Source organism: Hippocampus zosterae, chromosome 11 (genome assembly GCF_025434085.1).
Source record: "Hippocampus zosterae strain Florida chromosome 11, ASM2543408v3, whole genome shotgun sequence".
NCBI classification, from domain to species: domain Eukaryota; kingdom Metazoa; phylum Chordata; class Actinopteri; order Syngnathiformes; family Syngnathidae; genus Hippocampus; species Hippocampus zosterae.
The window spans coordinates 10,125,695-10,151,711 of NC_067461.1; the positions used below are offsets into that span (position 1 = coordinate 10,125,695).

Sequence of the window (26,017 nt, forward strand, 5' to 3'; positions counted from 1 at the left end):
GGAGGGAAGAGGTGGGTGTGGAAAAGTTGAAAAGATTCAAGGTCAAAATCAAAACAAACAGGCACGCAAGAGAGGTTATATGGAATAAGGTCCTTGCCTTTCCAAAGATGCCTGGTACAAAGGTGTGGGTGAGCTTCTTGGTCGAGGTTTCCAAGATCTCTGAGGTAAACACCCTGGAAGGACAGCTTCAAGCAGAGGAACACAAAATCAAACGCGTAGCATAGCGCACAGGCAGTGCATTCCCTAAAATATCATTGTGTCGTTTAATCAAATAAAGACGGGTTCAGGGTAAACAGTGACATTGACGAGCACTGCCATTGCATTTTGTGTCTACGAACATGCAAGATCCCACTCAAACAACAGTGCGCATTTTTGAAAATCAATACCTGAAAAAAAATGAGACTCGCCTCCCAGGAACAAGCGGTTATAAGAGTTAATGAAGTGATTGTGAATACAGTTGTTTGCCATTCTTATTTTTACAACAGTTTGACAATGCAGGTTTTATGATGGCCACAGTTTGGCCCTGGAACAGATTAATTATCTATCCATCCATTTTCCGAACCGCTTGATCCTCACTAGGGTCGCGGGGGGTGCTGATATTTGCAAATTGAAGAATAGATTGCTCCACGATCCCCTTACCTTACTTATACATTCAAAGAACACATTGTAATTACTTTATGTGGTATAAGAATCAGTGAACGGATTAATAACATAGTCCTCCGTGGTCAACATGAATTTACCCGATTTCGAGTCTGAGTCTGTTGAGTATCTTCTCCTCTCTGGACAACATTCACTGAAGTCTGCAAATGGCCCTCGCCTTCCTGTTAAACACGTTAGATTTGATGATGATGATGATGATGAGATGAATGTATTTTTATTTGAGGTGAGGCTAAAACCTACGCTCAGTATCCGATTATTGTCTCAAGCAAGAATCTAATCCTAGACTCCCTTAGGTTAAGATTTTAATCCTCGACTTGAACACTCCTTTGGTAAAGACGGAATTTGTATAATTAACAATTTATTTGAGATCGGGTTTTGGCAAAATTTATGGAAGGGCGACTATTTTTATTTGTGTTTCTGTTATACCTTACAATCAAGTTACGTACTGCAGTGCGATATGAGTTTAATTTGTTCGGAGTTCATAACGCAAAACACAATATCTCAAATCTCCTTTACTCATTGAAATCAATGGAAATGCCATTAATCCATTCTGACTTTTCCCAATTTAAAAAGTCATGTTTTTTTTTTAAATGAGAAAATGATCACTATATAATTTTATACTTTGAAAAACATACAGTAGTGATGTAATTAAATGAAATACAATTTGATTTGTTTGTGTCGCACTTTCTACTTTCATTCAGTGCACACATTGCTGCTCATTCTAGTGTGCATACCTTAGCCAGATGGGGGCAGTGTAAGACAAACATACGCTAACTTCTCTGTTTGAAAGTAACATTAGTCATTCACCACAGAGGATAAAGAATACACGCATGTGACGTATTGTTATATTGTTGGTCTACATGTGTAAGGGCACTGTTTATGTTCAAATACTGTAAACCTATAGATCCTTACCGTGTGATGTCACGTTTGTGTACCGTGTGCAAAGGCTTTCATGTTCAAGGGAACACAGTCAAGTGAGTTGGATAACAGAGGCAAAATAGTCTATTTAGTCCAAGTACCATATATTTCATTTGTAGTTTATTAATTTTTTAATTGCACTTTACTGCATGCTTGCCATTCTGATCCTAGATTCGCCTCTGATATAATTCTGGCACTGACTCACCATGAAGCCTTTCTCTGATCATCTGGCTCCGTCCACTCAGAGGCAAGCTGCTGTCAGAGCCATGGTCCATCTGAGGGAACAAGGCCATGTGAGATAACAGACTACGGTGGAAAAGACCCACGTGTGCATACTCACCGGTTCACTGAAGACCTCTTCCACCAGCTGCCTGATGACGTCGGCAGATGGCGGCAAGCCGGAAGCTTTCTGACGACCCTCGCAGGATTCCAGGATGGAGCTTATAGTTAGTCTGCGGTGGGACACGTCCTCGCACATGCCGAGGAGGAGGCTGTTGAGGTGGTCGCTCAACTGGATTGGCTGAGAGGGGATGTTACAAATCAAGTTTCTTTGGACTGTACAGATTACACGACAGTGCATCCGGAAAGATTCACCGCGCTTCTATTTTAGTGAACCCACCTGATTTTGAGGTAGGTGAAAATCAACAGACCAGTAAAGAGTCATACCCAGAGAATACACCAGCATCTGTGCAATACAAATCAACAAAAGGAAAACATCTTCAATGTTCAGTGTTTTCACCCGCACCCACTCTGTAACACTCTAAAGTCAGTGGCCACTTCCGTCTGAGCATGTCCGGTTTGAAGCATCACAATGGCAAGATACTGTTGATCCATAGTTAGGAGTCGTCTTGGTCACAGGATGTCAAAATGTGAACAGCACGATCAGGAAGACTGTTTCAAAACCAGCTGTAATTGAACTGGTATATTTATTGGTTGATTTAAAGGTGTGAATGCATTTTAGGCTCATCCTGAATGTCACCTGAAAGCCAATTATCCATAGCTTGTTGTGAGTAGTGTATTTTACATTACAAATATAATCCCAGCACAACACCAAGCAAAAATATCACAATAAATAGTGATATTATGAATGAAAAAACGACAAATATCATCCATGTCATGCAGTGGAAGAGCATTTAAATGATTATATGTCACTAACATAGATAGATGAACAAAGATACAATTTTTTGCCCAGCTATTGAAATTGGATAATCAATTCAGTTATTTTGCCACTTTCTAACAACAACATCCTCAAAATTTGGACTGAATTTTGGTATTAACTGCAGTACTTGGTCCTTGGACCTTTCTGCATGACTGTCTGTGTTTTATGTTATGTGTTGTGTTTATTATTTTACTTTATGTTAACTGTTTTGTAAAGCGCTTTGTTACAGCTGCCGCTGTTGTGAAAGCGCTATATAAATCAGCATGTATTGTATTGTATTGTATTGGCAAATCAGAAGTGCAGAATCCATGAGCAGCCACTAGATGGCATGCTAACTAATCTGAGCTCTTTGAGTGATTGATATCAAATGTTAAGCGATAATCATGTGTCATAATCAGCGTCTATGCCAGCAGTGATGTGAAGTTTGATGATGACGTTTGTACTGACCCTATCTATGGCAGGTTTGGTTGAGCTGGCACGGCCTTGCAGTATCTCTGGAGCGATGAAGGTCGATGCCTCCTCTGATAGGCCACAGTTCTTAAATGCTAAACTGCCAGTAGCTGACAGCAGCAAGGAGGCGGGGCTTATGATATTGCACATGTTGTTTTCACCTGGGAGGGTAGAAAAAGCACCAACACAATGCCTAGCAGTTGTGAATATGAAATATTCATTAGGATGATGATTTACCTTTCTCAGAGGCATCCACTAAACACCGTCCAGTGGCCAGCAGCAGGGCCCACACCTCCTCCTCCAGCAGAGGCCCCCCTCGGGCCTCCAATACTTCCGCTAATGTGACAAATGTGCTGCTCATCCTGCACACATTCCAAGCGTGTCACCTGAGCACACACGCAAACACAGTCCTGATCCACAATAATGGATGGCCTGCCACCGATCTGTGCGACAGGTCATTGGATTTGGATGGTTCAAGTCCTGTATGGGCCAATAACAAATGTTGGACAGATGCTAGTCGAGACGCTAATGAGCAAGGCACCAAGGGGACAATACTCTCTCCCCACCCAGTCATTCTGATCTGTCTTAGCATCCATCCATTTTCTATATTGCTTGTCCTCATTAGGGTCATAGGTACCTGTCCCAGCTGACTGTGGACAAGAGGCGATGTAAAGCCTGGACTGGTCATCAGTCAGGCTCAAGGCAAATATAGACAAACAATAATTGACTTACAGTGTATGGACAATTCAGAGTTTTCAGTGAACCCATGGAGCATGTTATTGGAGTGTGGGTGGACACAAGCCAGAGCCTAGATTCAGTCGAACCCCTACCCTCAGAACTATGAGGCAAACATGCTAACCACTAGTCCACTGTGCCACACATTGATTGATATACTGGGTGTTCCGACATTTTAAGCAGTACAAATATCTATATAATTTGCAGTCGTGTGAAAGATAACCCCAATGTGACTCACCAAATTATGCAAAAAAATTGACATTTATTTTCCAAAATAGTAGTCAGAAGTAGATAAAATAAAGCATCTCCATGCTTGAATGTTGAAGGAAACCTCAGTTATTTAAAAAAAAAAGCTCTACAAATGCTCATAACACAGACTGATACATTTTTTGTCATTACATCATATTGTTTAATACATTCACTATGGCCCTCTAATGACTTTTTTTGAAAAACTAAAACTGAAAGGGCTTCCTATCCAGGAAATAGCTTGCCCACCCTTGTCTTAATCTATTAGTTTCACTGCCCGCTGCTGCCTCTGTTTGTCCCAAATCCTAATAGGCTTTCTTGTGACCTCCGGCTGGCTGTGAGGGAGGTGTAGCTTTGTGACATGAGCTTGTCATCTCATGCTTGTACTGTATAGCAACATTCTACACTAGGAAATCAAACATGATCATTGGAATTTAACACGCCATAATTAAATAATAATGTAACGATTGCTTTACAATAAAGCTGATCAATTATAATACAATACTATATATATATATATATATATATATATATATATATATATATATATATATATATATATACACACTGTGATAAGTGGAGTCAAACTAATTTAAAAAGTGCACTGTAGATGAGACACGCACACACTTTGCAGAACGTAATTTCATGTACGAGATTGTGTTTATTTGCACCGGCACTTTTCAGGGTCTTGATCCTAAAGATGCCCACACTGTGGCATATTGATTTGGGCCAACACCTGTACCATGTTATTGACATCCATAAGCTACTTTACAAGCGCATAACTGCTGCCACACAAAGGAGAGATGCTGCTGTTTTAGGAAACGGGGACTATCTTGGATGTAGGCCCACTAACTTCTTATGATAAGTAACAATGTATGCCAGATACTCCAACATAACGGCCCTGATGACAGAGTCATGCCTCAAGGTACATTTCACAGGGTTCAATTTCAAGTGAGATGTCCACAGTCAAAGATGCAGGCTTACCTGGTCACATGTGTAAGCAAGCAGTGTTGTTTTGTGTGTTCGTCTTCAGTGCTCCCACCACCAAGCATCCAAAATAACCCTCTCGATCATCGCTTCGATGCATCGACGTCTTGCCGGGATGAGCGGCTCATCCTCGGCGCGGAACTCCAGGCTGGCGGCGTCACAGCGGTCATGGAGCTCCCCCGTCCACCCGCCCCCCTGTTCAGTTCAGTCGCTCTTTTACAGCCGCCTCCGACACCTCAAACTTTTTTTTAACCTGTAATTTGCTCTATTATTAGCACCTCGGCGCAAAACACATAATTGGATCAACCCTTGCGGTTTGACGCCGACAAGTCAGAAGCACCAATTGCGGGAAGGGACAGATCAACCACGCCGATGTAACTAATCCGTCTGACGGGCTCGCGGTGCGCAGGATCAGTGGGCGGGAGTTGCGCGTCGCGGTACCTGAGCCCCGGGAAGGACGAACCAGCTCGGCCAGAGGCTACCTGCTTGCCTGCCTGGCTGCCTGCGTGCGTGCGCGCCGGCACAATGATCATCACACTGCGGAGTCTCTTGGAACAAGGGGTGAGTATGACAAGACGGCTCCTACTGCGGGAGTCTGCACCGGGACGTCCAGGTGGCGCTACTATGCGACTCTCTGCAGGCCCTGCAGGGGCATCATGCGCAGCAAGTACCGCGGGGGAGATTCGGGTGGCTGCAGGGATGATGGGACCACCCTGCCGCGTTACATGCACGATGCAGATCCAATGCAACAGCCTCATAGAAAGAAAGAAAGAAAGAAAGCAACCTTCCTTTACAATGATGATTGATTTTCAAAGAGGTATTCATTGAACACTTAATTCAGTGGTTGTGTTTGCATTTCAGAGAGCCGAATTGTCAGAGATGAGACTGCATTCTTTATTACTGCAAACTAAAAAGTGTTAAATGACTGCACGTGTGTCCATCTCAAGGCTTGGGGTCCAGACAGACACTTTATGCCCCATGAGAGCAAATGAAGCTACTGGACTGGCCATCTTCTGGCTACTTCTAGTTTATTTCCAAATGTGTTTGACTGAGCTCAGCTTGATTGATTGTGCAAATGATTCTGTACCAAACTCAAGCATGGCCTTGTGGACCACAATGCCTTGTTCAATAGAAACTGGGGAAAGTTGCATTATAGAAATGTCCAAAATGTCTTGCTAAAATGAAGAAAGAAAATGCAGGGGAAATTACGGGATTGGTTGATTGATTGATTAAGGAGGGTGTCGTGGTGTTTTTTTTTAATGAATTCGTCTCAAGTGTCAATCCAGACTGAGAATTATTATCTTCCTAAAGGCAGAATTTCTGACATAGCTCCATCAAATTCCATCGTATTGGATGCAGTGCAGGTGTATCTAGAAAAGTGGATGTTGCTTGTAAGTCCAGAAAGCGCTTTTCATTGCCATGCAATTAAATGTGGAACAGAAGGTCAAAATGAAAACGGTCTCTATTTCGAATGTATTGCATGTAGCAGTGACCTTGCACCAAGGAGCGTGTGTGTGTGTGCGTGCGTGTGTGCGCGCGTGTGCGTGCGAATGGTCAGCAGTACTGTACTGTGAATATTTTGCAACATTGGCACGTTGTGTGTATGGATCGTAATCATCATGTATTCCCAAAAGACTTTTGTTTGGCACTGCAAAGAAAATAATGCGATTCCCCACAAAAAATGTTTTTACGTTCTCTGGCATACCGGTAAGTGTGCATTACTACTGCTCTTTTTCGAGACAATTCTTTTATATAAACTCATTAGACAGTGCAGACTATCTAATCTTATAAAATATTATAAGTTGTTAGTCTGGATCGGTGTTGTATTTAGTTTGCAGCGCACTGTAAAGTATATTTTCTATTTCTGGATGGATAGATACATGACGGATGGATAGGGCGGAAGGAAGACCTAATGGAGGTGGGTGTGTCTCTGTAGACCTGTGACGTCTATCAACGCATGCGCAGTGCGCTTCCCCTCTGCTCCCCGGCCTGTCAGTAGCAGCAGGCGTATGGAAACGTAGGCAAGTGGATCGGGTGAGGTCATGTGTTTTTAAGGCGCTCAGCGGAATCGATCAGTGTTGCTCGGCGCCAAACACACACCGTCCACAACTCCGGAAAGTTCGAGCGGCCCGTCGCACCGCCGGGATCCACCTAAGGGCTTACACGAGCGAGGTAAGATGAGGATCAGAAGCCCACCCTCTCCGGCTCCTGCTCCTTCCTCGGACGTGCTTATTGTTTGGCAGTGGGGGGAGGGTCGTGTGTCATTTTACTCGTTCAGACAAGTAGCTCCTCGCCTATTTTTATTTTATTATGGTAATCGTGTTTTTTAACGTATTCTCGTGAACGCAACATTCCGGCGCACAAAGAAACGCCCGTTAAACAAGCAGGAGCGTCGTATGGCGACATTGGAGTCATTCCCTCGGCTAGAATGTCTTCCTGTGCTCGGTCTTGTGTTATGGTGTGTGCTCATGCATGGCTCCTGTTGTCCCGCTGCGGTTTGTCTGCAGCCTCCTGCGAGGATATGCCGGTGGTGGGGGTGGGGGGAGGGGGTCATGTGGCCAAGGTTAACTCGCGATGCAAGTCGCTCCCCATGTTAATTCGTGTGATGAAGAGGAGGCTATTCACCTCACTCATGGTAATGATGATGGATGAGATATATGCGGTTTCTTGCATTATGAATCCCGAAAAGTCAAGTACATGATTTCCGATAAATCATGTAATTCATTTGTATTGTGACATGGCAGTATAATGGGATGCCCTTAAAACACAGGCAACATTGCACATGTTCAATGTTCAACATTTTAGTCAACTGGAATTAAACAAATAACATGTTCAGTGTGATTTCCAACGTTTTTTAATGCCAAAGTTGACGTGAAATATTTGCAATAACACCACAAAGTCGTTAAGTGGCTGTGTGACCAGACTTTTGGGACACACTGTGCACTGCAGTGGTGTCAAACTCATTTTCAATGCGGCTCCGTCGTATTCTACCTCATAGGGCCGTTTTGACTATGAAACCATCTCATGTACTACTGTATATCTTAATTTCATCATGTTACATGTTCACAATTGTTCCTGAATTTTAAATTTGGAAAGATTTAAGTATACAGTTATTATTCAATGTATGTTAAGGAGGGATTGATTATGTACTCTTTATTTGCTTGATTAGCTTCAGTTGGTGACAAAATTGTGCAGCGGTATGGATCTGTGGTTAAATACTTGCTGTATGTGATTATTCATCTGTACAACTTGACACATGCATTTGTTGCAATACAAGCTAAACCTGCAACATCTAATGAGATCCAAAACAAAACTTTTTCTGCTTTGACACTGTCCATTTTGTGTTTCTAATTGCGGTCATACTTTGGAGTATGTACAAAAACGGCACTTTCTATTTTGCCTCATATCTTTAACTAGTAATTTGCTCATGAGGTCCAGCATGACCACCTGGATCCAGTATCTGGTAGCGCAGGGTTGGATGGATGCGTGGGTAGATTGTACTGCATCCTACTCTGAGCAGTTTCTACTAAGTTGGTTACATAATTTTGTTACACAACTGGGTCAATACATTTCAATTATGATTCTGAATAGGTTCACAACAACGCTACACTAACTGAAATACTTTAAGAATGATTTGTAATGTACGTGTGAGAATTTGAAATTGGTGTTCAGTCATACAGCGCCTGGTTGGCAACCATTTCAGTGTGTGTGAATTTATTCCATTCATTTGAATGGGAAATCTTCAGCAGTCACACTATTAAGTAGCTCATAAACAATGCAAACAGCAAATTATTGTGTTTGGTTGTTTTTACTGTGTTTTAAATAGCTCGTCCACTGCTATCATTTGTGTCATTTGGAAAGTGTTCACATTTTGTGTGAGATCCAAAAGTGACCAAACCCTTCTTGGATTTGACATATCTAATGACATTCATTCAAACATGCACCTTTGAAAAGGCAATGAATTACAGTAGCTACAGTAGTAGTATAAGATCAGGAGTGGGATGTCGATTTTGTTATTTACAAAGTCATTTACCGGTACTTTTTATGGTATACGTTTCTGTTTTACTTGTTTTAAGAATTACATGGCAGGACGGATCGAACGGCAATGACTGCGCAGGCGTATATCGAACGTGTCTGCCATGCATGTGTGTCAAAACCTCTTTTGTCGGCTGTACAATTTGCCCTATAAGCAGGAGGTCATCAATCTGATGATTGCAGGCAGATGCATGTAGCAGGAAGTACATTCCAGGAAGCAGTCCAGGCCCATGCGTTTAATTTATTGCAAAGCCATACATGAGGTCCAGGCCACTTGGTTGCTACACGACTGAGTACATCTAAATGCAGATGATAGATAACATTGAGTTTTATGTGCAATACTGAGGCATTCATACGACAGTAACACAGTAGCGTGGAGGTTACTAAAGGCTCTTGCCACTGTCTCCCTACACCGACCTGACTTTCAGTCAACGTGACGGATTGCCGTTATTCCAAATGACTATAATGACCTCAGTAGTAGTAGCAGCAGCAGCACAGGCTCCTCTTCCCTCGAGGTGCTGCAATGCTGTGTAATTGCTGTCTTGGGTTACACAAGCATGTCTATTTTCATGTGATGAGCGAGGCGGATGCTGCCGACGTCTTCGTGACGTCGGGCGAACAGACGGAGAGCTGAGTCATTTTTCTCTGGCAATCATATCCCTCATATGGACGACGTGTTGGCGAGAGTGAAGGAGCGGGAAGTAGGGAGGGAGGTTTTCTTAGATTAGAGGACTCCCCATGGGTGCTTTAAAGTCTTGAGATTTTAATGGTTTTTTTTCCATGTTTGGAAAGTACTTGGGTTTTGAATATGTAACTACCGGTACATAAAACCTTGCTAACTAAAAGCAAGATGATGGGAATTGATATCCCCCACAAGCGCTATACCTTTCAGAATGGCGGTTGGGTTAAGCGAGTGGTGCTGCATAGAATATATATACAACCCTGGTATTTGATTGGAATTTAATTTTTCAGAACTAGTGTGCAGTCATTTCACCTTTTTCATCTTCTCTTGAGGCTGCATCTTCTTTAGTTATACCGTATTGGCCCGAATATAAGACAGCCCTGATTATAAGTTGACCCCCTCTTTTTCAAGACTCATGTTTGAAAAAAGACTTCTTGAACACCAAATTATTTTTTATCCAGAAAATAATTACTGTTCATCTGAAACAAATGATTATAACAATATATTTGAGAGAAAAAGCATGTTATTTTCCCTCATTCCAAACGTAATATCTGAACATTTAAATATGTCAACTAAAGTAAATGAATGGCTTCTGGTGTTTGAAATGTAAATTACATCATAACTTCTCCTCAGCTGCCGGTTAACCTGGCTGATTTTCAACCCACTTTTCTCCAGATTGTTGCTACGTTTCTCCATTTTCCGTTATCTCTTCTATTATTTTCTTCTCTTTTCTTTATTACCGCTATTTTTATTTTTATTCTTCGTGACAGGGGTTCACTTTGCCCTGGGGAGTCAAGTTCAGCATTCGCTTCAGTGGTATTTGGCGCCATCTAGCGTCGTGAATGGGTATAATGTCTAGACCCCGAATATAAGACGACCCCCACTTTTTCAGTCTTATTTCAATGCAAAAAATACCGTCTTATATTCGGGCCAATACGGTAAGTGTTTTAAAAATTCCAATGCTTGCTGAACTGAGGTCATGTTTGATATCCAAACTGGCAGTTAGTTGAATTTTCTGCTTACAAGAAGCAACGAGCTTGCTTGTGGGAGTGATGCTTGCTGTGATGTAGTTGACCCCGTGGCGCTTTGCCCTTCGGCCGTCAATGCCGGTGATATCAAGACTTCCATTTTGCCGTGTTTGCTGACCACCCGGGCCATAAATGCTGTGTTTGTCTCCCATTTGTAATTCTGCATTCTGCGCTTAACTGCGTCCTTTGCTCCAAAGACTCATTTCTCTCCTCCGTTTCCTTTATTTGCCTTCTGTGCTCACAGAGGACATTTTTGGATGCACAGAGAGCAGCTATTGAAGAGTTCACCATGAATAAAAACAAGAAAGAGAAAGAATTCTACAGCATCGACGTCGGAGACTCGACGTTCACTGTATTAAAACGGTACCAGAACTTGAGACCCATCGGATCGGGAGCACAGGGAATTGTGTGGTGAGTGATTGTTTTGCAATCTCAACTACTTTGCGGAATCCTTTGAGGGACAGCGGTTACTGAAAGGATGATCATGTTATCAGGTTATAGAGTGCATGAAAGGGTTAAAAAAATCTTGACATCCATGCTTTGGGACAACTCCTCTTTGCACTTATTCTGTTAAATATAATACCGCCTCGAAAACCGGAGTTCAGAATATCATCCATCCATCCAACAGGCTTCTCCCTACTCTCAGATACTACAAAAACATAAGTTTACCTCAATTTTGGAAATGGTCCTGATTTAAGACTTCTGTTTCCAAATCATAACAGAAGTGACTTGAGTTGTTTGTGTGTCCTCGTTATTCCTTAGCTCCGCTTATGACCAAGTCCTTGAGAGAAACGTAGCCATCAAGAAGCTGAGTCGACCCTTTCAGAACCAGACGCATGCCAAGAGGGCGTTCAGAGAGCTCGTTCTCATGAAATGTGTCAATCACAAAAACGTACGTATGCAGACAATTAAAGCCAATGGTATGCTTGCTGATGCACAAGCGCTTGCATGTCCCCAACCTGCATGCTTTGAATAATGAATCTGCTAGTAACTTCTGCTAGTTAGTAATGATAGTCTCCACTTGGAATGAGCTACAAAGATTGGAAAGTTGCGATCATGTGTGTGTGTGTGTGTGTGTGTGTGTGTGTGTGTGTGTGTGATTTATTGCCAATGCAACTTTCTAATTCATGTATTTTTCCACCCGCAGATCATCGGTTTATTAAATGTTTTTACACCCCAACAATCATTAGAAGAATTTCAAGATGTGTAAGTGGCTCGTCTTTTTTTTTTCCAGAACATTTGTTCAATTTAGCAAGTCAAGCAATTTAATCCCCCCACTCCTCCTCCCTCCTCCATTGATTCCTTTCCAGCTACTTGGTAATGGAACTGATGGATGCCAACCTGTGCCAGGTCATTCAGATGGAGCTGGACCACGAGAGGCTGTCTTATCTTCTTTATCAGATGCTGTGCGGTATCAAACACCTCCACGCCGCCGGCATCATTCACAGGGTAATTTTTTTGGCCAATCAGAACTGTGAGAGGTGTTGCCACACTTAAGGTCTTTTTTTTTCACTCCGCGCATAACAAATTGCAGCGAGCCGATGACGACCCTCTTCTTTGTGTTATGTGCTGCCAAGGCGCACTGATGAAACGCCATCTCGGGTCATTTGTGGCGGGGTTTCGTAGTGCATAAGGGAAATGAAATAACCCACGAAATGTCATCAAAGGTGCAACATCGCTGCATCCTATTACAAAGTCCAGCGGAAGGAAGGGTAAATTAAATAACAATGCTTGTCAAACGCTCGTGTTGGGCCAGAAGACGCCGGCACACTGGGCATCTGTCCTGAACGCCAGATGGCCAGTGCAGCCCTGGATACTTCCTTGGACTAATTACTACTTTTCTGTTTTTGCAAGGCACATCTTGTGGCATCAGAAAGAGTACAAAACCAAAATTGGAAACCTTCTTTTGTTGAACAATACTTGTAGTACCGATACATTTATATCGTATATAGCAGCCTTTCCCAACCTTTATTGAACTAACGTCCCAAAAATTATATGCAGGTAATAAGGATGATCCTGTGTGTTAATAATGCATTTCACACCAGTTAGATAAAATTGTGGTGCGGAATCACCAAATTGGAATATGTCCAGGTGGTTTCTTATGGTTTTCTACAACTATGCACCTCTTGTGAAATTCACTCATCGCTCACTGACTTTTCTTCTCTCTGTTTAGGATCTCAAGCCCAGCAATATTGTGGTGAAATCAGACTGCACACTGAAGATTTTGGACTTCGGCCTGGCTCGAACAGCTGCCACGGGCCTCCTCATGACGCCTTACGTGGTGACGCGTTACTACAGAGCACCCGAAGTCATACTGGGCATGGGCTACCAAGCCAATGGTATGTCGATTCGCCTTGGCCTCTCGCCGTTTTTTTCCTGGCTGTAAAAGTGAATTGCATAACATGGTAGATCTTAGACTTTTAAATTTTTTTTTAATATATATGAAGAATTAAACCTTTCTTTTTCTCACTAACAAGCATCAATCTAATCAGTTGTGGTGTGTTCCTCTTACCTCTTTACTTATGTTAACCACTAGTGGACATTTGGTCTGTGGGCTGCATACTGGCTGAAATGGTTCGCCATAAAATCCTTTTCCCAGGACGGGATTGTATCCTTGCGGCTTCCAGTTTGTCTCTTTGCACCCTTATTCTTGTCAGTCTTTGCCAACTTTTTTTTCGTTTAACTCTTTTATTTCCTTTTGCATCACTACTAACCACTGCAAAAACTAACAGGATATCTCAAATCAAGGCAACATACAGCATGCCCGTTCTGTCTGCCAAGATATTTATTCTTTCCGAGCAGATTTTGTGTTTCGAGAATTATGTTTACTTTTGCCGAGTCAGGTTTTCCTCTTCCGTTGGCAAATCATTTTGTACCGAATGTATTTGCCCCCCCCCCTCTCCCCTTGCTTTTTTTAAAGACCATTTTGCAGCGTAGTAGTTTGTTTCGCCTCATCCATCCTGCATGTATTGCATGATTTTCATTGCTGCACACCACGTCGCTGTCATTATCATCATTTGCCTCACGTTGGCTTATTTTATTTTTTTATTTACCGTCACTCCTTTGTTTGCATGTCCACCTCTGTATCATCTGAACGTCCACCCACAGTGGATGTGTGGTCAGTGGGCTGCATAGTGGCGGAGATGATCAGGGGAAGTGTGTTGTTTCCCGGCACTGACCGTATCCTTGCCCCATCATTTGTGCTCCAATGCGTCATCGCTTCATTCCGTGTGAAGAGATCTGAAACCCTTCCGACTTGCCTCGACAACCTCTCCAGCCCTTGCCATCCACAGCTATGTTTTTGTTTGTTTTTTTTTGTTTTTTTACCGTGAGCGTCACTGTGCTTGTGGGATTGCATTGCCGTATACTTGAATGTTAAACAACCTCACTGTTGCTGTACGTTACAGTTCACGTCCAATCGTAGCGGTGCTAGTGGAGTTTAAAACAAAGGAAGGAGAAATGTTGCAAAATGCATTAGTGCCATGCGCCGATTAGTCACGGACTGCGTCATCCACTGAAGTCAAACGCCTCCTAAGAACAGATTTTACCGTAGTGTTATGACAGTTCCTAATTACTATTATTCACACAACGGCATTAACCAGGTACATGTACATGTTATTTTATTTTGTAGTTCAAAGGAACACCAATTTGTTGATCAAAACAGAAGCTTCAGAGCGCCTTAACCTTTGACCTCAACGGCCTCTCACATTAATTAAAGTGTAGAGATTTAGCGCGCGTTGTACACAAGTTCCCGTTCCCTGTGCTGGATTAAAGATTGTTATGTAATGAGGAGACAGTTTTAACCCAGATTAGCTTTTCAACACAATCTGATGCAAACTCGCCACATTTCTGTTTCGGTGGAGAGGATCCAAAGCATTTCTTTGTTGCACCAAATCTGCCTCATTTCTCCATAACAGTCCAGTTTGTTTTCCGCTCCAATTTCACCTGACGTTGTAATCATGCATAACTGCAATACTGTTGACTATATCTCTAAAAAGGTACAAATGTAAGGAGCAAATAATCTAGGCTACAGCATCTGCAGTTGAGTATATGAAGATCCCAGGGCAAGAGTCGCAAAAGTGTGTGTGGGTGCAATGAGTTTCTGTGTGGCCCATCTTCCTTAATGTGCACACGTCAGACATTGACCAGTGGAACAAAGTCATCGAGCAGCTAGGGACTCCATCTCAGGACTTCCTCATGAAACTGAACCAGTCAGTAAGAACGTACGTGGAAAACAGGCCACGCTACGCCGGATACACCTTTGAGAAACTCTTCCCGGATGTTCTTTTCCCCGCTGATTCCGATCACAACAAACTGAAAGGTAGTGCTGTCTTCTGTTATCAGCGCATCGCATCATCAGCCAATTTAATACAAGCAAAATTGGCAAAGTAACGAGTTGTTTCTTTCCCTCAGCGAGTCAAGCGAGAGACCTCTTATCCAAAATGTTAGTGATCGACGCCTCCAAGCGCATATCTGTGGATGAGGCCCTGCAGCACCCCTACATCAACGTTTGGTACGACCCAGCTGAAGTGGAAGCAGTAAGTGTCACTGCACAATACACGCATTATATTATTATTATTTATAAAAATTAGGATGCTTATTGAGGCATTTTGTTGTCCTTAGCCACCGCCCAAGGTCCTGGACAAACAGCTGGATGAGAGGGAGCACACCGTGGAGGAGTGGAAAGGTGCGATAAGAGTTTTCTTGATCCCTTTCCACTGTCAGGCTGAGACGGAACAATAGGTGTCAAACACAATTAACCCTTTTAGACATCATTTCTGAAATGTGTGTATCAATGTATGTTTAGTAGAACCTTCAAAATCAAACACAAACCATCCAATGGTGCTGGTCAATTAATTTCCCCATGGGAATGATAAGTGAAGGAATTCAAGGGGCTCCAGGCTCAAACTGTCGTCATCATGAATCCTTTGTGTGGTTTTTTAACATTAACTGCCACACTAGTATCAATGTGTTCCCAAATGTACTAACAACCATTAATGTCGGCACCTTTGGAGAGTTTAACCTTTAATAAACCTCAAATGGATGTTCTTGGAATTTTGGTGGAAACTGGAGTACCCACAAGAGGTAAAACATTCAAATTCCACATGAGATTTGAACCCTGAACCTCAGAACTCTGAGACAGACATGCACACCGCTCATCCAATGTGTTGAACCTGTGCACCTTTTTCATTTTATGGCTCATGTTGTGCGAAATAGCCAAGCCTTACTTTTCCTATTTGACATCGCTAGTTTGTTACACTCTCATTTCTTTCTGCGTTGTCCATTTTTCTGAACATCATAAATGGACTTGAAATCCCGTCAAGGTTTTCAATGTCGTCTGTGAGGGGCTCGTGATGCACACGCAAGACTTTTCTTCTAAGCTTCCAAGATGAGCTCATCCTAAACTCTACCACGTGATAATGACTCTCCACGCGTTTTCGAAGGGTCAGCCTAGCACACGCAGCGTCCAAATTAGAAACATGATGCTGTTTTGGAGCGTGCAGAATGCAAAACACACTGGGGTGGACGGAAAGAGAGGCAACGGTCCAGGTGGTATCAAGTACTAATCACTTCTTTCTGTCTGCTTGGCTGTACGTAGGGCTGATCTATAAGGAAGTGAGTGAGTGGGAGGAGTGGTCAAAAAATGGAGTGATCCGAGGGCAGCCGTCTCCTCTAGGTGAGTCATCTTTGTAACTTGAGGTCATAATGACTCTGTTATTACAATACTTTTTTTTTTGGTGCTGTTGCATTTATTTGGATTACAGTGAACCTTCCGCAATATATTTGCACTTTGCTCTTCACAGATGTGCCCATTTTTCTTTGAAATTGTATCCTCTACTATTTGCTCAAAAGGGGCGGGGGAAGGATTGAGTACCCATAACGACAACCCAAAAGCTTTTTTTTTTTTTAAACTTGTGGGTGCTTCCGTATGTGACATATGGCATTCTGTGCCCACAGAGCAATCAAGTATCTGTGGCTTATCATAACCCTCTTTGTCAACACATGTCAAAACTCAATGCAGCTCTGCTTACTTTTTGGCTTGACATCACAGCAGTAGTCTGGTGCTTATGTATGATTGTGCTGTTGCTGTCAATGAATTGCGTGCAGTCATTGAAGAGTCACTTCCCCATAATACTGTATAAGGGTATAAGGGAAAATGGATGGGTCTGCTCTTTAATATTGGACTGGGAACTTTTGGTACTATTATTTTGATTATCAGGAGAGTTCACAGGAGTAGTTATCGTATCACCCCCCCCCCCCCCCCCCACAGCATGTATGAATTCAGTATACCAGTAAATTATTTATTTTCAAAGAAGGAGTTCTGTAAACATTACATTTAAGTTTTTATGGGTTTTCACAGTAGACAGTATGTAATGCCCTTGCATGTAGGAAAGGTGAGTCACAGTTGCTGATACAATTTTTTGTTGTTATAAACCTTGAAGTACTGATATTTAAACACAAGTGCTGCAGTAACACATGCAGACCGACATACCCAAGGCCCATTTTAATGATTCTCTACAAACGAGTAGTACTGTGGTTTACTGACGAGTTGTGACCATCTTCTTGGTGTTTATTGGATGTCTGAGTTGCATTCCCCCGGTGGTCAAGGCATGCCATGTACTGCACTTCAGTTTCCCTGTGTAACTTGGACCTGCACCGACTATGGTCCAGTCATCCCACAATCCTGTATACTTGAACGAAACCTATGCGTTGACGTGTTTTTCGCAGCACAGGTGCAGCAGTGATTGACGGCCCCCCTCAACCTTCCTCCTCGTCATCCTCCTCATCATCAGCCAACGATGTGTCATCCATGTCCACGGAGCCCACTGACCCTAGCAGCGACCCCACGGTCACCTCGGAAACAGACAGCAGCTTGGATAGCCACACCTCCCTTGGTGCTCTGGCGTGTTGCAGATAACAATCTCACACACACACACACACACGCATTTTCTCAAACATAACCTTTCATCAGTGCACCTTATACAGTGATTGAGATGGGAGGGTTTATAGGCCAATGGAAGTTCTCATGTTAGCTTGTCGAGCTGCGATTTCAATGTACAGTTTGGTGTTATTGCCCGATACTACTGTAAATGATTGTGGTTTTAAATTGTGTCATCATTTTTATTATTATTGTATTTTTGCTGCAAAGAATCAAGAGTATGTTTCGATGTGAACGTTACGTTTGTAATGAAAGGGCGGCGTTGGAATTTCGGCATTGACGTTTTTTAGCTCCAGCGACACAGTGGGATCGCACACTGCGAGCACTGCACTGTTATTTTTTTAATATATTCTTCAAATGCTGACACAGCATTTTGTATAGTTTTTTTTCTTGAAGGGGTGATGGTGGTGGGGTGGGGGCATTTGAATGAATCCACTATTAGTAAAGGACATTTTTTAAATGAGGAAGTTAATGCCTACTTGCTTTTTCTCATCTTAGAGAGTTTTTCGTCATCTTATCACATAACCTAATTTGTCAGCAGTTTTTTTCCCCTTGCATTGATTTTCGTTTTTTCCAGAGCATGCTGTAAACGTATTTTGCATATTCAACTCAAAGTTTTCAGTTAAAGAAAAGGGTGAATGTAAGTGATCAACACAGGCCAACTCACTGGCTCCAAAATTAATGCATAGTTATGAAGTGAATCATTTTTGGAATGGCGTCTGGTATTTAATATTTTTATTATTTAAGTGCCCTTACTAAGTTCACAGATTTTTTTTATGTGCTCTCTGTGGCAGGTTGCGTTCTACCTCTCGAACAGACACACACACACACACACACGTTTTTGACGCTACAGTATGCATATCACACAAACAAAGATTGACTTTTGTTCTGTATATATTATTTATTTATTTATTCCAAGTGCAAATGCATTTGTTGTATGTAATGTACATGTAGCTCAAAAGTACTGTTTCTAATGCATTTTGTTTCCTATAGCTCAAACGTTGTTTTCTGTGCAATACCATAGGTAGGTTAGAGTAGTCGATGGGATGTACATGATACTGTAGATGTACTTTATGTGTGGGAGTTAGAAAACAAGTAATTTTTAAGGCCGCCACCACAGTCTCTCCCTTTCTTGTGTGTTTGATGACTCAAGTTTACCAGTGTGTTACGTCTTTATAATGATCATGTTCGGGCACTCCATGCAGTAACTTCACTTGCTCCCAGAATGTATTTGGGGGGATTGTGATGCATAGCCTCACATTTTCTGGGCTATATCTTCAATGACTGCTTTGGCTGCCTCTTTTGTTGATTGGTTTCCTCTCCTGAACCTACTCAAATATAATGTACTCTTCGCACATTGAATGAAGTGCAGGAACAAGAAAGTCATTCAGCATTATTGGGAGGGTAAGTCGGTCTTCTGATGGGCTGTAAAGCGCTGGCGACAAAATATTCAACCTGAGATTTTTTTTTTTGAATGGAAAATTGTATGGCACGGTCTGCATACAATACATGATGAAAAGAGAAAACTGTCCACCTTCAACTCAAGTCAATAAAAGAGTTGAATTTGAACAAGTGTCCTTGTTCATTTTTTTAATCATTTTGGTGGGAAAGTGGTGTGCACACACCTCACAGTTTATAGGTTGTGCATATGTGGGGTCGGGCATTCATGTGTGGAATTAGTGTGTTCTCCACGTGCGTGTGTGACTTTTCTCCAGGCCCTTCCCCCATTCCGAAAACATGCATTTTGGGTTCATTGAAGACTAAATTGTCAATAGGTGTGAAGGGTAGCTCATTCTCTTGGATGGCAACCAGTTCATCATGCGTATTGCCCAAAGTCAGCTGCGACAGGCTCAAGCTCCTGTCAGCCTGATTAGGACAAGCGGCATAGAAAATGGATGGATGTGTGTGAATGGTTAAGAGTGTCTGTCATGAATAAAGCTAATTCTTATTGTTTTTTGGTGATCTCCAGGGCTGGACTGGCCATGTGGCAGATGCTTGGTGGACCGGCATCCTTTGGGACTGATGTGCTGCTATTTAATTATTTTCCTCTATTTTTTTCCCGCCCTGACGACCGGCCCGCAATTAATAGAGGGAGCAGCCTATGGATCCATTTCCAATATAGATGATAAAACTGAACCCATCGATATGAGTGGCAGAGCTATGTTGTAGCCAGGGATAATCAGGAGGAATGTCTGAATACAAATTGGATAAGAATCTGTCTTTAGAATTGACACGGTGTCAATTATATCCATTATTTTTACACCATAGCAAGCAAACAACACGACTGAGAATTTGTTGTTTGTCAAACCATCCACAGTCATTGCGCGTACATTTCTGCTTGTAGGTCGGTCTGAGCCAAAATACCAGGACCAATTTTTTTGTGCCAGTCCAGCCCTGGTGCTCTCCCAAAAGGGAAGACACTGTATAAGTTATGCAACAATGCTTTTAAAAAAACAAAACGAATTGTCCAGAGGTAATACATTTTTGGCACCCTAAACATTTTGGTGAGACTCTGGATAAAAGTGCAGATTTGACACTTTGGCACCGATAGAAGTGTCAACCATCCGCAATCATAATAGCACCGCCTGTCTGATTTTGTCACGTTAACCAGGCATTTGCCTCCTAACTATGCAAAATGTTTGGCCATGGCAAAGCTTTAAGCCGTATGAATTGACGCTCGACTTCTATATAGCAATTATTGAGCGTCGAGAAACTGCTTTGGCTAAAACTAGATAATGACAAATTGGTTCGGTCTAAATGGGCTTTGTTGTCAAGTCTTGTAGCGTTTTAAAGAAGTCTTCCATCTCCCTTTGGAGTAGCACATTGCGCTTCTCTGCGTCTTGGCGTGCGCGCTCCGAGTTCCTGAATCGGATCTCCAACATGTCGAACCGCTTTCTCTCATGGTCGAGCTCCTCCTCAAGTTTGTTTACTCGGGCCTGGTGCTTACGGCAGTTCTCCTCCAACCTTAAATAGAAGATGAATGTGAGATTGTTTAGCCGTGATGTGCAATCGCAGATTAAGATCAGGAAATGAAGGTCATTTTACTTGCGAGCGCTGCATTCAAAGGTGATTCTCTGTGTCTTCAGTTCTTCTTGTAACTCTAATACGATGTTTGTTAGAACGTCATCCTCAGCAGTACTTGGCTCGTGACCTGGAGGTGATGTACCGTCACTCGCTGTGTTTTGGGCGTCTCCCGGCTCAGCCAGCGAGATATCGAAAGCAGTCCAGATTAAAGAGGTTTGAGCCGGTAAACTTAGTGTGGAGGGAGCGACATTATCATAGGCGGACAATCGGTGCGACTGGTGAAGGGCTCTCTGAGAGGGCGGCGTCCAAGAGGCGTCCTTCTCGGCGTCTCTCGCTGCGGTCTCTTTCAGCGACAGGGTCGAATCCTTCAGCAATGGAGCAGAGTCTTTTAGTTTTGCGCCAGATGACGTGGTGCGTCTGTGTGCTCGGAGGGACGACAGGCCATTCATCAACCAGTTACCAGCACCTGTTGCTGACACGTCCCCCGCTGATCCCCCGATGTTTCCCCTCTGCCCCACGGAACTGCCCTTAAAAGAGCATTTCCATGCAGAGAGGACTCTGGCCTGCTTAGCGGGGCTAGCGCTGGCCTCTTCTTTGTGATTTGGGTGACCGACCCCATTTTCCTCTGCCTTACTCTTCACTAGAACACTTTCATCGGGCTCAGAGGTAGTGATGGATGGTGTTAGCTTATTGTCCTTTGAGGGTGTACAAGGTTGAGGAGTTTTCTGAGGTATTTCCGTACCTGTGTTGGATTCCACCGGATATTCGGCAGGCTCTTGTTTTAGCCATTCCACTTTGCCTCTTTGGATGGAATCATTTTGATGCAGCAAAGAATTCTCGATCACAGTATCGGTGTTTTCCAGCTGGTACAGTCTGGCATTTTCACTGATCAGCACAGTCATCAGCTGTTGCACCTGAGAACTTGCTGTTTTCGGTTAAAAATGAGTCATCATTAGCGTGAGAGAATCAACGTTTGGATTTTACTGTTGCGGCACTGTCACTAACCCTCCATCATGGTAACGGGATCCTCCACTCTGGGCCGAAGCATGTTTGGGCCGAATACAGTGGCGAGGTTCTGGACGTTCATCTTATTGGCATCGGAATGAGACTGGACTTCATCGAGAAACCTGAGCACGCAGGAAGGAACCAGAGACTCATGCGGCATTTTGAAATTTGACAATGATCAGTGTGGCTGAAATTGTGACTCATGATGAGAAGCCGAGTCACGCGACTGACAGGCGCGTGGGCTCAGCGCAGACGTGTTGTAATGCACATCCACAATTGATGTACTGCCGCTTCCACAGACGATGTGCGCGCGGGGGTGATGAATGACGCATGTCTCACATCAAATAGTGAATTATGAATGACGGTGACACACGTAACATCACCATATGACTTACCGACAGATGTATTCAAGAAGGTTGTAGTTGACCTTGGGAAGTGATTTTACCTGCTTGCCAAGCGCTATGATACCCTTGGAAAAAGGAAGTGTTATTAATATGTGCAGTGGTAACTTCCATCCATCCATATTCCGATTCCGTTATCCTCACAAGGGATGCGGGGGTAGGGGTGCTGGAGCCTATCCCAGCTGTCTTCGGGCAGTAGGCGGGGGACACCCTGAAGCGGTTGCCAGCCAATTGCAGGGCACACAGAGACGAACAAACATTCGTGCTCACACTCACATCTAGGGACAATTTGGAGTGTTCAGTCAGCCTACCATACATGTTTTTGGAAGGAAACCGGAGTACCCGGAGAAAACCCACACAGGCCCGAGGAGAACATGCTAACATGTTAACGCTGGTAACTTGATTTTCAGTTTTAGAGTTACGATCCTTTGATTGGTTGCTTTGGTCAAAAATTTTGAGTTTCAGACGAGACTCATGTCTGCTTATATTCGATTGAACTCCCCAACCTCAAAACTGTGAGGGGTACTTGCTACTGCTTATCCACCGTGCAAAGCGGACATTATAAGTCAACTTAGCACTGTCCTGTATGTATGAGTCACATGGCTCATTGATTGATGTATTTATCTCCCAATTTATTGATTTACCATGTCTCTGTCCTTGTTGAGTAGCAATGCACAAGAGAGAAACTGTGCATACTTGGTGAAAGGGATGACAGGCTCCGGCAGCTCCCGTAAATAAAGCTTCAAGAGTGACGCCACCGTGTGGACGTCAGTGCTACTGAAAGGTGCAGAGAGTAGTGAGTCAACACAGGTTCATGGCAGATGCTGTGTTCAGTCCAGTTGACTCACCTGTCAAACAAGAGACTCTCACCACGGTCAAACGCATCCTGCAGTTCTTTAACATGATTGGTCTGGCCGGGGGCCCTGAAAAGGCCTTCTTCTCGAAGGCCGTGGTCACGTATGAAACGCGCGCACCGCTCAACCAGCGCCGGCACCCTTCCTTGGGGACCACACTGTGCCTCATTAAGCATAGTCTCCTCTAAGTGCTGGCCGAAGATACCTACAGACGCATATCAAAGGCTCTTGAGAGAATACATTTTCTTCAATATATTTGGAGATGATTTTGTGTCTGCTTACGACCTCTGAGTGGAGATGACTGTGCGGAGATATAAATTGGAAAGGAATAGACAATTACTTTTGAAATCTCACCTCCTCCGAGTGGGACCCATATTGCTCTGTGTATCGCTCTGACCCATTCTTCCAAGTCGCTCTCAGAGTTAGCCATCAGCAGGAAGGATTCATGGTTACGATCGCGTTCTGCGTCACCTCCTGAAAATATAAATCATAGAATATCATTTTTAAATATAGTGATGATAGAGTGATTAGCTCCAGCTTCCCTGTAGTACACTGCAAAATTGCATCAGTGCAGTGTCTCGTCATTCCTCTTAGTCACCCCCTGGACAACCTCTGGTCTGACGACATTGTCTGATGACATTGAAGTATATTTTGGGAGGTATCTAGCTAGCTATCTAGCTAGATGTATATACAGTATGTATGTTGTGTTTGTATACTCATAGTACTGGTGTTCAGACTCAAATCAGACGATGTTTCTCTAACTGAACAAGCAAAATTCATTCATTCATTCATTCATTCATTCATTCATTCATTCATCTTCCGAGCCGCTTGATCCTCACTAGGGTCGCGGGGGGTGCTGGAGCCTATCCCAGCTGTCTTCGGGCAGTAGGCGGGGGACACCCTGAATCGGTTGCCAGCCAATCGCAGGGCACACAGAAACGAACAACCATTCGCACTCACACTCACACCTAGGGACAATTTAGAGTGTTCAATCAGCCTGCCACACATGTTTTTGGAATGTGGGAGGAAACCGGAGCACCCGGAGAAAACCCACGCCGCCCACAAGCAAAATTAACAATTATAATTACCAACACTTTATCATACATTTCGACGAGTACGCCAACCCACCTAGAACAATTTCAAATAAATGACGGCTTGAATCATCTTGATTGGTGGTCAGCTCATTAACCTGGGTGCCTTTGAGATGAATGCAACCCTGTTTAAAAAAATGGGGAGAAGGAATGCACTGGTATGACAAATGCAAGACAGATTTTATATTAGTGATATTTAAGAGCCAATCAAGATTTTTTTTCACTGGGCTATGTTATCGATTACTGAGTTGCGACAAAGAAATGTACAAGTCCCTACAGCAAACGGAACAAGTAGTTTTAAGAGAGAGCTGCTGGATATCTTCAAATCAAGTCATCACCTCTTCTTGAAATACCTGAACTACAACTGACATTCCTTAGAAGCAAGGCGCCATAAGAAAAAAAAAACCTACAAATGTTGTGTATATTGGGGACTCAGAAAGAAAAACGACTTTCCAGGTGATAAACACTTGCATATTACCTGTTCCTTGGTTTCATTCTGGTCTTTGTAGAAATACAAAATGTCAGCCTTGAGGACAAACCACCGTAGTTGCCAGTTTTTCATGATAATGCGCCGTCGCTTCAGCCAGCCTGCCTTCAACACTTTCTCTCGGTCAAGAGGGGAGCAAGGTCTGGAGACCCCAGACAAATCTCCTAAGACCATGCTCTTAGAACGTGCTGTTTTAGGATTAAAATCACACAAGAAAATTGAAGTACTCGTCAAGACATATTTATGACATCATCACCAAAAGAGAAAGATGGGCATATATTTTTTTTTCCAAACAGCAATCTTTTGCATATGAGGCATATATAATAACCGTAACACTCAGGAAACTAGTGCAGCACCAGCAGAGATATCACCATGAATTTTTTGATGTATGTTCTTCCACATAGGGCACTGGTTTCACACAGGACCAAGAGGCATTGCACCTGGAGGGGATGCAGGTATTGCAACACCCACACTCCACCCAATGAAAGATTTCAACCCGCATCACCTCCCTGTAGCAGCTACAATAACACAATGACTCCCCAGCAGCCATATTTATCTCAAAAGGAATTATTTCAATTTTTTTTTAACATATAAAAAAGGGAGGTGGGTGGGTCATCAAGAGATGAGAGATTGCATCACCTTTCACCATCATGTCAATTGTCTGTGAATTTGTCACATAAGGTAGAGTGAAGAATTTATCAATGAAAATAGTGACACTATGTACAGAAAAAAAGAAATAAATCTTACCTCGGCGAACCTGTTTTATCTTGGGGCTCAGCATGGTTGCGGGTGACATCCTCGTGTCCAGACACAGTCATGCAGATGCCTCGCCCTTTTACATCCTTTTCCAGCATCTCTCTCCCTAGCATCTCTCTCTAGCACTTGGACCGTCTTCTGTATGATGCCAGGCACACTTACAAGCACTTAACCCCTCACTCTCCTATTCCCTCAATCTCTATTTCCACTGTTGCACAGGCTGTTCTTGGGTGCCTGGAGCACCGCCTACCATCCCTCCTTCCCTCCCTCCTTTGACTATACATAAATTCACTTTGGTCACTAATGTATTCTCAGTGACTCCCAGCAATTACTCGACAAGTCTCCATGATTGTGCCTCATCTCTCTGTTCTTCGCAAGAGGATATCTTACAGCCTTTGAAAAAATCTTGTGGACGTACTGTAAATGTCTGACACCCTCTTGTCTCTCTGCCTCAGGAAGTAAGGCAATTTGATAGAGAAGTGAAAATTGCTGATTTTTACAAGCACGTACTGCATGCTTCGTCATCTGATGTTAATGTGAGAATTGTGAGAGCTGAAAC

At 43.1% G+C, this 26,017-nt stretch overlaps 3 protein-coding genes across 7 annotated transcripts; 1 reads left to right on the forward strand and 2 right to left on the reverse strand.

Annotated features, from left to right (window-relative positions):
* Nucleotides 1-75: 75 nt before the first annotated feature.
* On the reverse strand, nucleotides 76-5,282 carry LOC127610790 (FERM and PDZ domain-containing protein 2-like). Its single transcript, XM_052081232.1, has 7 exons — nucleotides 5,153-5,282; nucleotides 3,425-3,549; nucleotides 3,185-3,348; nucleotides 2,198-2,263; nucleotides 1,919-2,098; nucleotides 1,784-1,853; nucleotides 76-185 (listed from the first exon to the last, which is right to left on the reverse strand). Exons 1-7 carry the CDS (start codon nucleotides 5,218-5,220, stop codon nucleotides 76-78), a joined length of 783 nt encoding a protein of 260 aa, XP_051937192.1. The 5' UTR covers nucleotides 5,221-5,282.
* A 253-nt stretch (nucleotides 5,283-5,535) lies between these two features.
* On the forward strand, nucleotides 5,536-19,412 carry mapk8a (mitogen-activated protein kinase 8a). 4 transcript variants are annotated; one of them, XM_052079506.1, is made up of 12 exons: nucleotides 5,536-5,716; nucleotides 11,145-11,311; nucleotides 11,663-11,792; nucleotides 12,048-12,106; nucleotides 12,211-12,349; nucleotides 13,074-13,239; nucleotides 13,437-13,508; nucleotides 15,039-15,221; nucleotides 15,314-15,438; nucleotides 15,524-15,587; nucleotides 16,500-16,577; nucleotides 17,635-19,412. In XM_052079506.1, exons 1-12 carry the CDS (start codon nucleotides 5,681-5,683, stop codon nucleotides 17,817-17,819), a joined length of 1,404 nt encoding a protein of 467 aa, XP_051935466.1. In that variant the 5' UTR covers nucleotides 5,536-5,680; the 3' UTR covers nucleotides 17,820-19,412. The 4 variants fall into 4 exon arrangements, with proteins under 4 accessions (XP_051935466.1, XP_051935467.1, XP_051935469.1 ...); XM_052079507.1 differs by lacking the exon at nucleotides 13,437-13,508 and adding an exon at nucleotides 14,009-14,080; XM_052079509.1 differs by having other exon boundaries at nucleotides 17,630-17,801.
* Nucleotides 18,420-25,971, reverse strand: arhgap22 (Rho GTPase activating protein 22). 2 transcript variants are annotated; one of them, XM_052079501.1, is made up of 10 exons: nucleotides 25,450-25,971; nucleotides 24,694-24,890; nucleotides 24,253-24,340; nucleotides 23,479-23,598; nucleotides 23,119-23,329; nucleotides 22,915-23,044; nucleotides 22,265-22,338; nucleotides 21,870-21,991; nucleotides 20,886-21,789; nucleotides 18,420-20,804 (listed from the first exon to the last, which is right to left on the reverse strand). In XM_052079501.1, exons 1-10 carry the CDS (start codon nucleotides 25,496-25,498, stop codon nucleotides 20,594-20,596), a joined length of 2,106 nt encoding a protein of 701 aa, XP_051935461.1. In that variant the 5' UTR covers nucleotides 25,499-25,971; the 3' UTR covers nucleotides 18,420-20,593. The 2 variants fall into 2 exon arrangements, with proteins under 2 accessions (XP_051935461.1, XP_051935460.1); XM_052079500.1 differs by having other exon boundaries at nucleotides 22,915-23,047.
* Between the last annotated feature and the right edge of the window lie 46 nt (nucleotides 25,972-26,017).

What these genes read in the sequence shown, in the direction of transcription:
- LOC127610790 (XM_052081232.1), bottom strand. Translation starts at nt 5,220, where the DNA reads ATGCTTGGTGGTGGGAGCACTGAAGACGAACACACAAAACAACACTGC. An exon ending in AGTGGATGCCTCTGAGAAAG is followed by an intron (nt 3,349 to 3,424) that starts GTAAATCATCAT and finishes CTACCCTCCCAG; the next exon opens with GTGAAAACAACATGTGCAAT. An exon ending in CCAAACCTGCCATAGATAGG is followed by an intron (nt 2,264 to 3,184) that starts GTCAGTACAAAC and finishes TGTATTGCACAG; the next exon opens with ATGCTGGTGTATTCTCTGGG.
- mapk8a (XM_052079506.1), top strand. Translation starts at nt 5,681, where the DNA reads ATGATCATCACACTGCGGAGTCTCTTGGAACAAGGG. An exon ending in GGAGCACAGGGAATTGTGTG is followed by an intron (nt 11,312 to 11,662) that starts GTGAGTGATTGT and finishes GTTATTCCTTAG; the next exon opens with CTCCGCTTATGACCAAGTCC. An exon ending in AGGGCAGCCGTCTCCTCTAG is followed by an intron (nt 16,578 to 17,634) that starts GTGAGTCATCTT and finishes TTCGCAGCACAG; the next exon opens with GTGCAGCAGTGATTGACGGC.
- arhgap22 (XM_052079500.1), bottom strand. Translation starts at nt 25,498, where the DNA reads ATGTCACCCGCAACCATGCTGAGCCCCAAGATAAAACAGGTTCGCCGA. An exon ending in GATAAAACAGGTTCGCCGAG is followed by an intron (nt 24,891 to 25,449) that starts GTAAGATTTATT and finishes ATCCTAAAACAG; the next exon opens with CACGTTCTAAGAGCATGGTC. An exon ending in TTTATTTGAAATTGTTCTAG is followed by an intron (nt 23,599 to 24,252) that starts GTGGGTTGGCGT and finishes TTATATTTTCAG; the next exon opens with GAGGTGACGCAGAACGCGAT.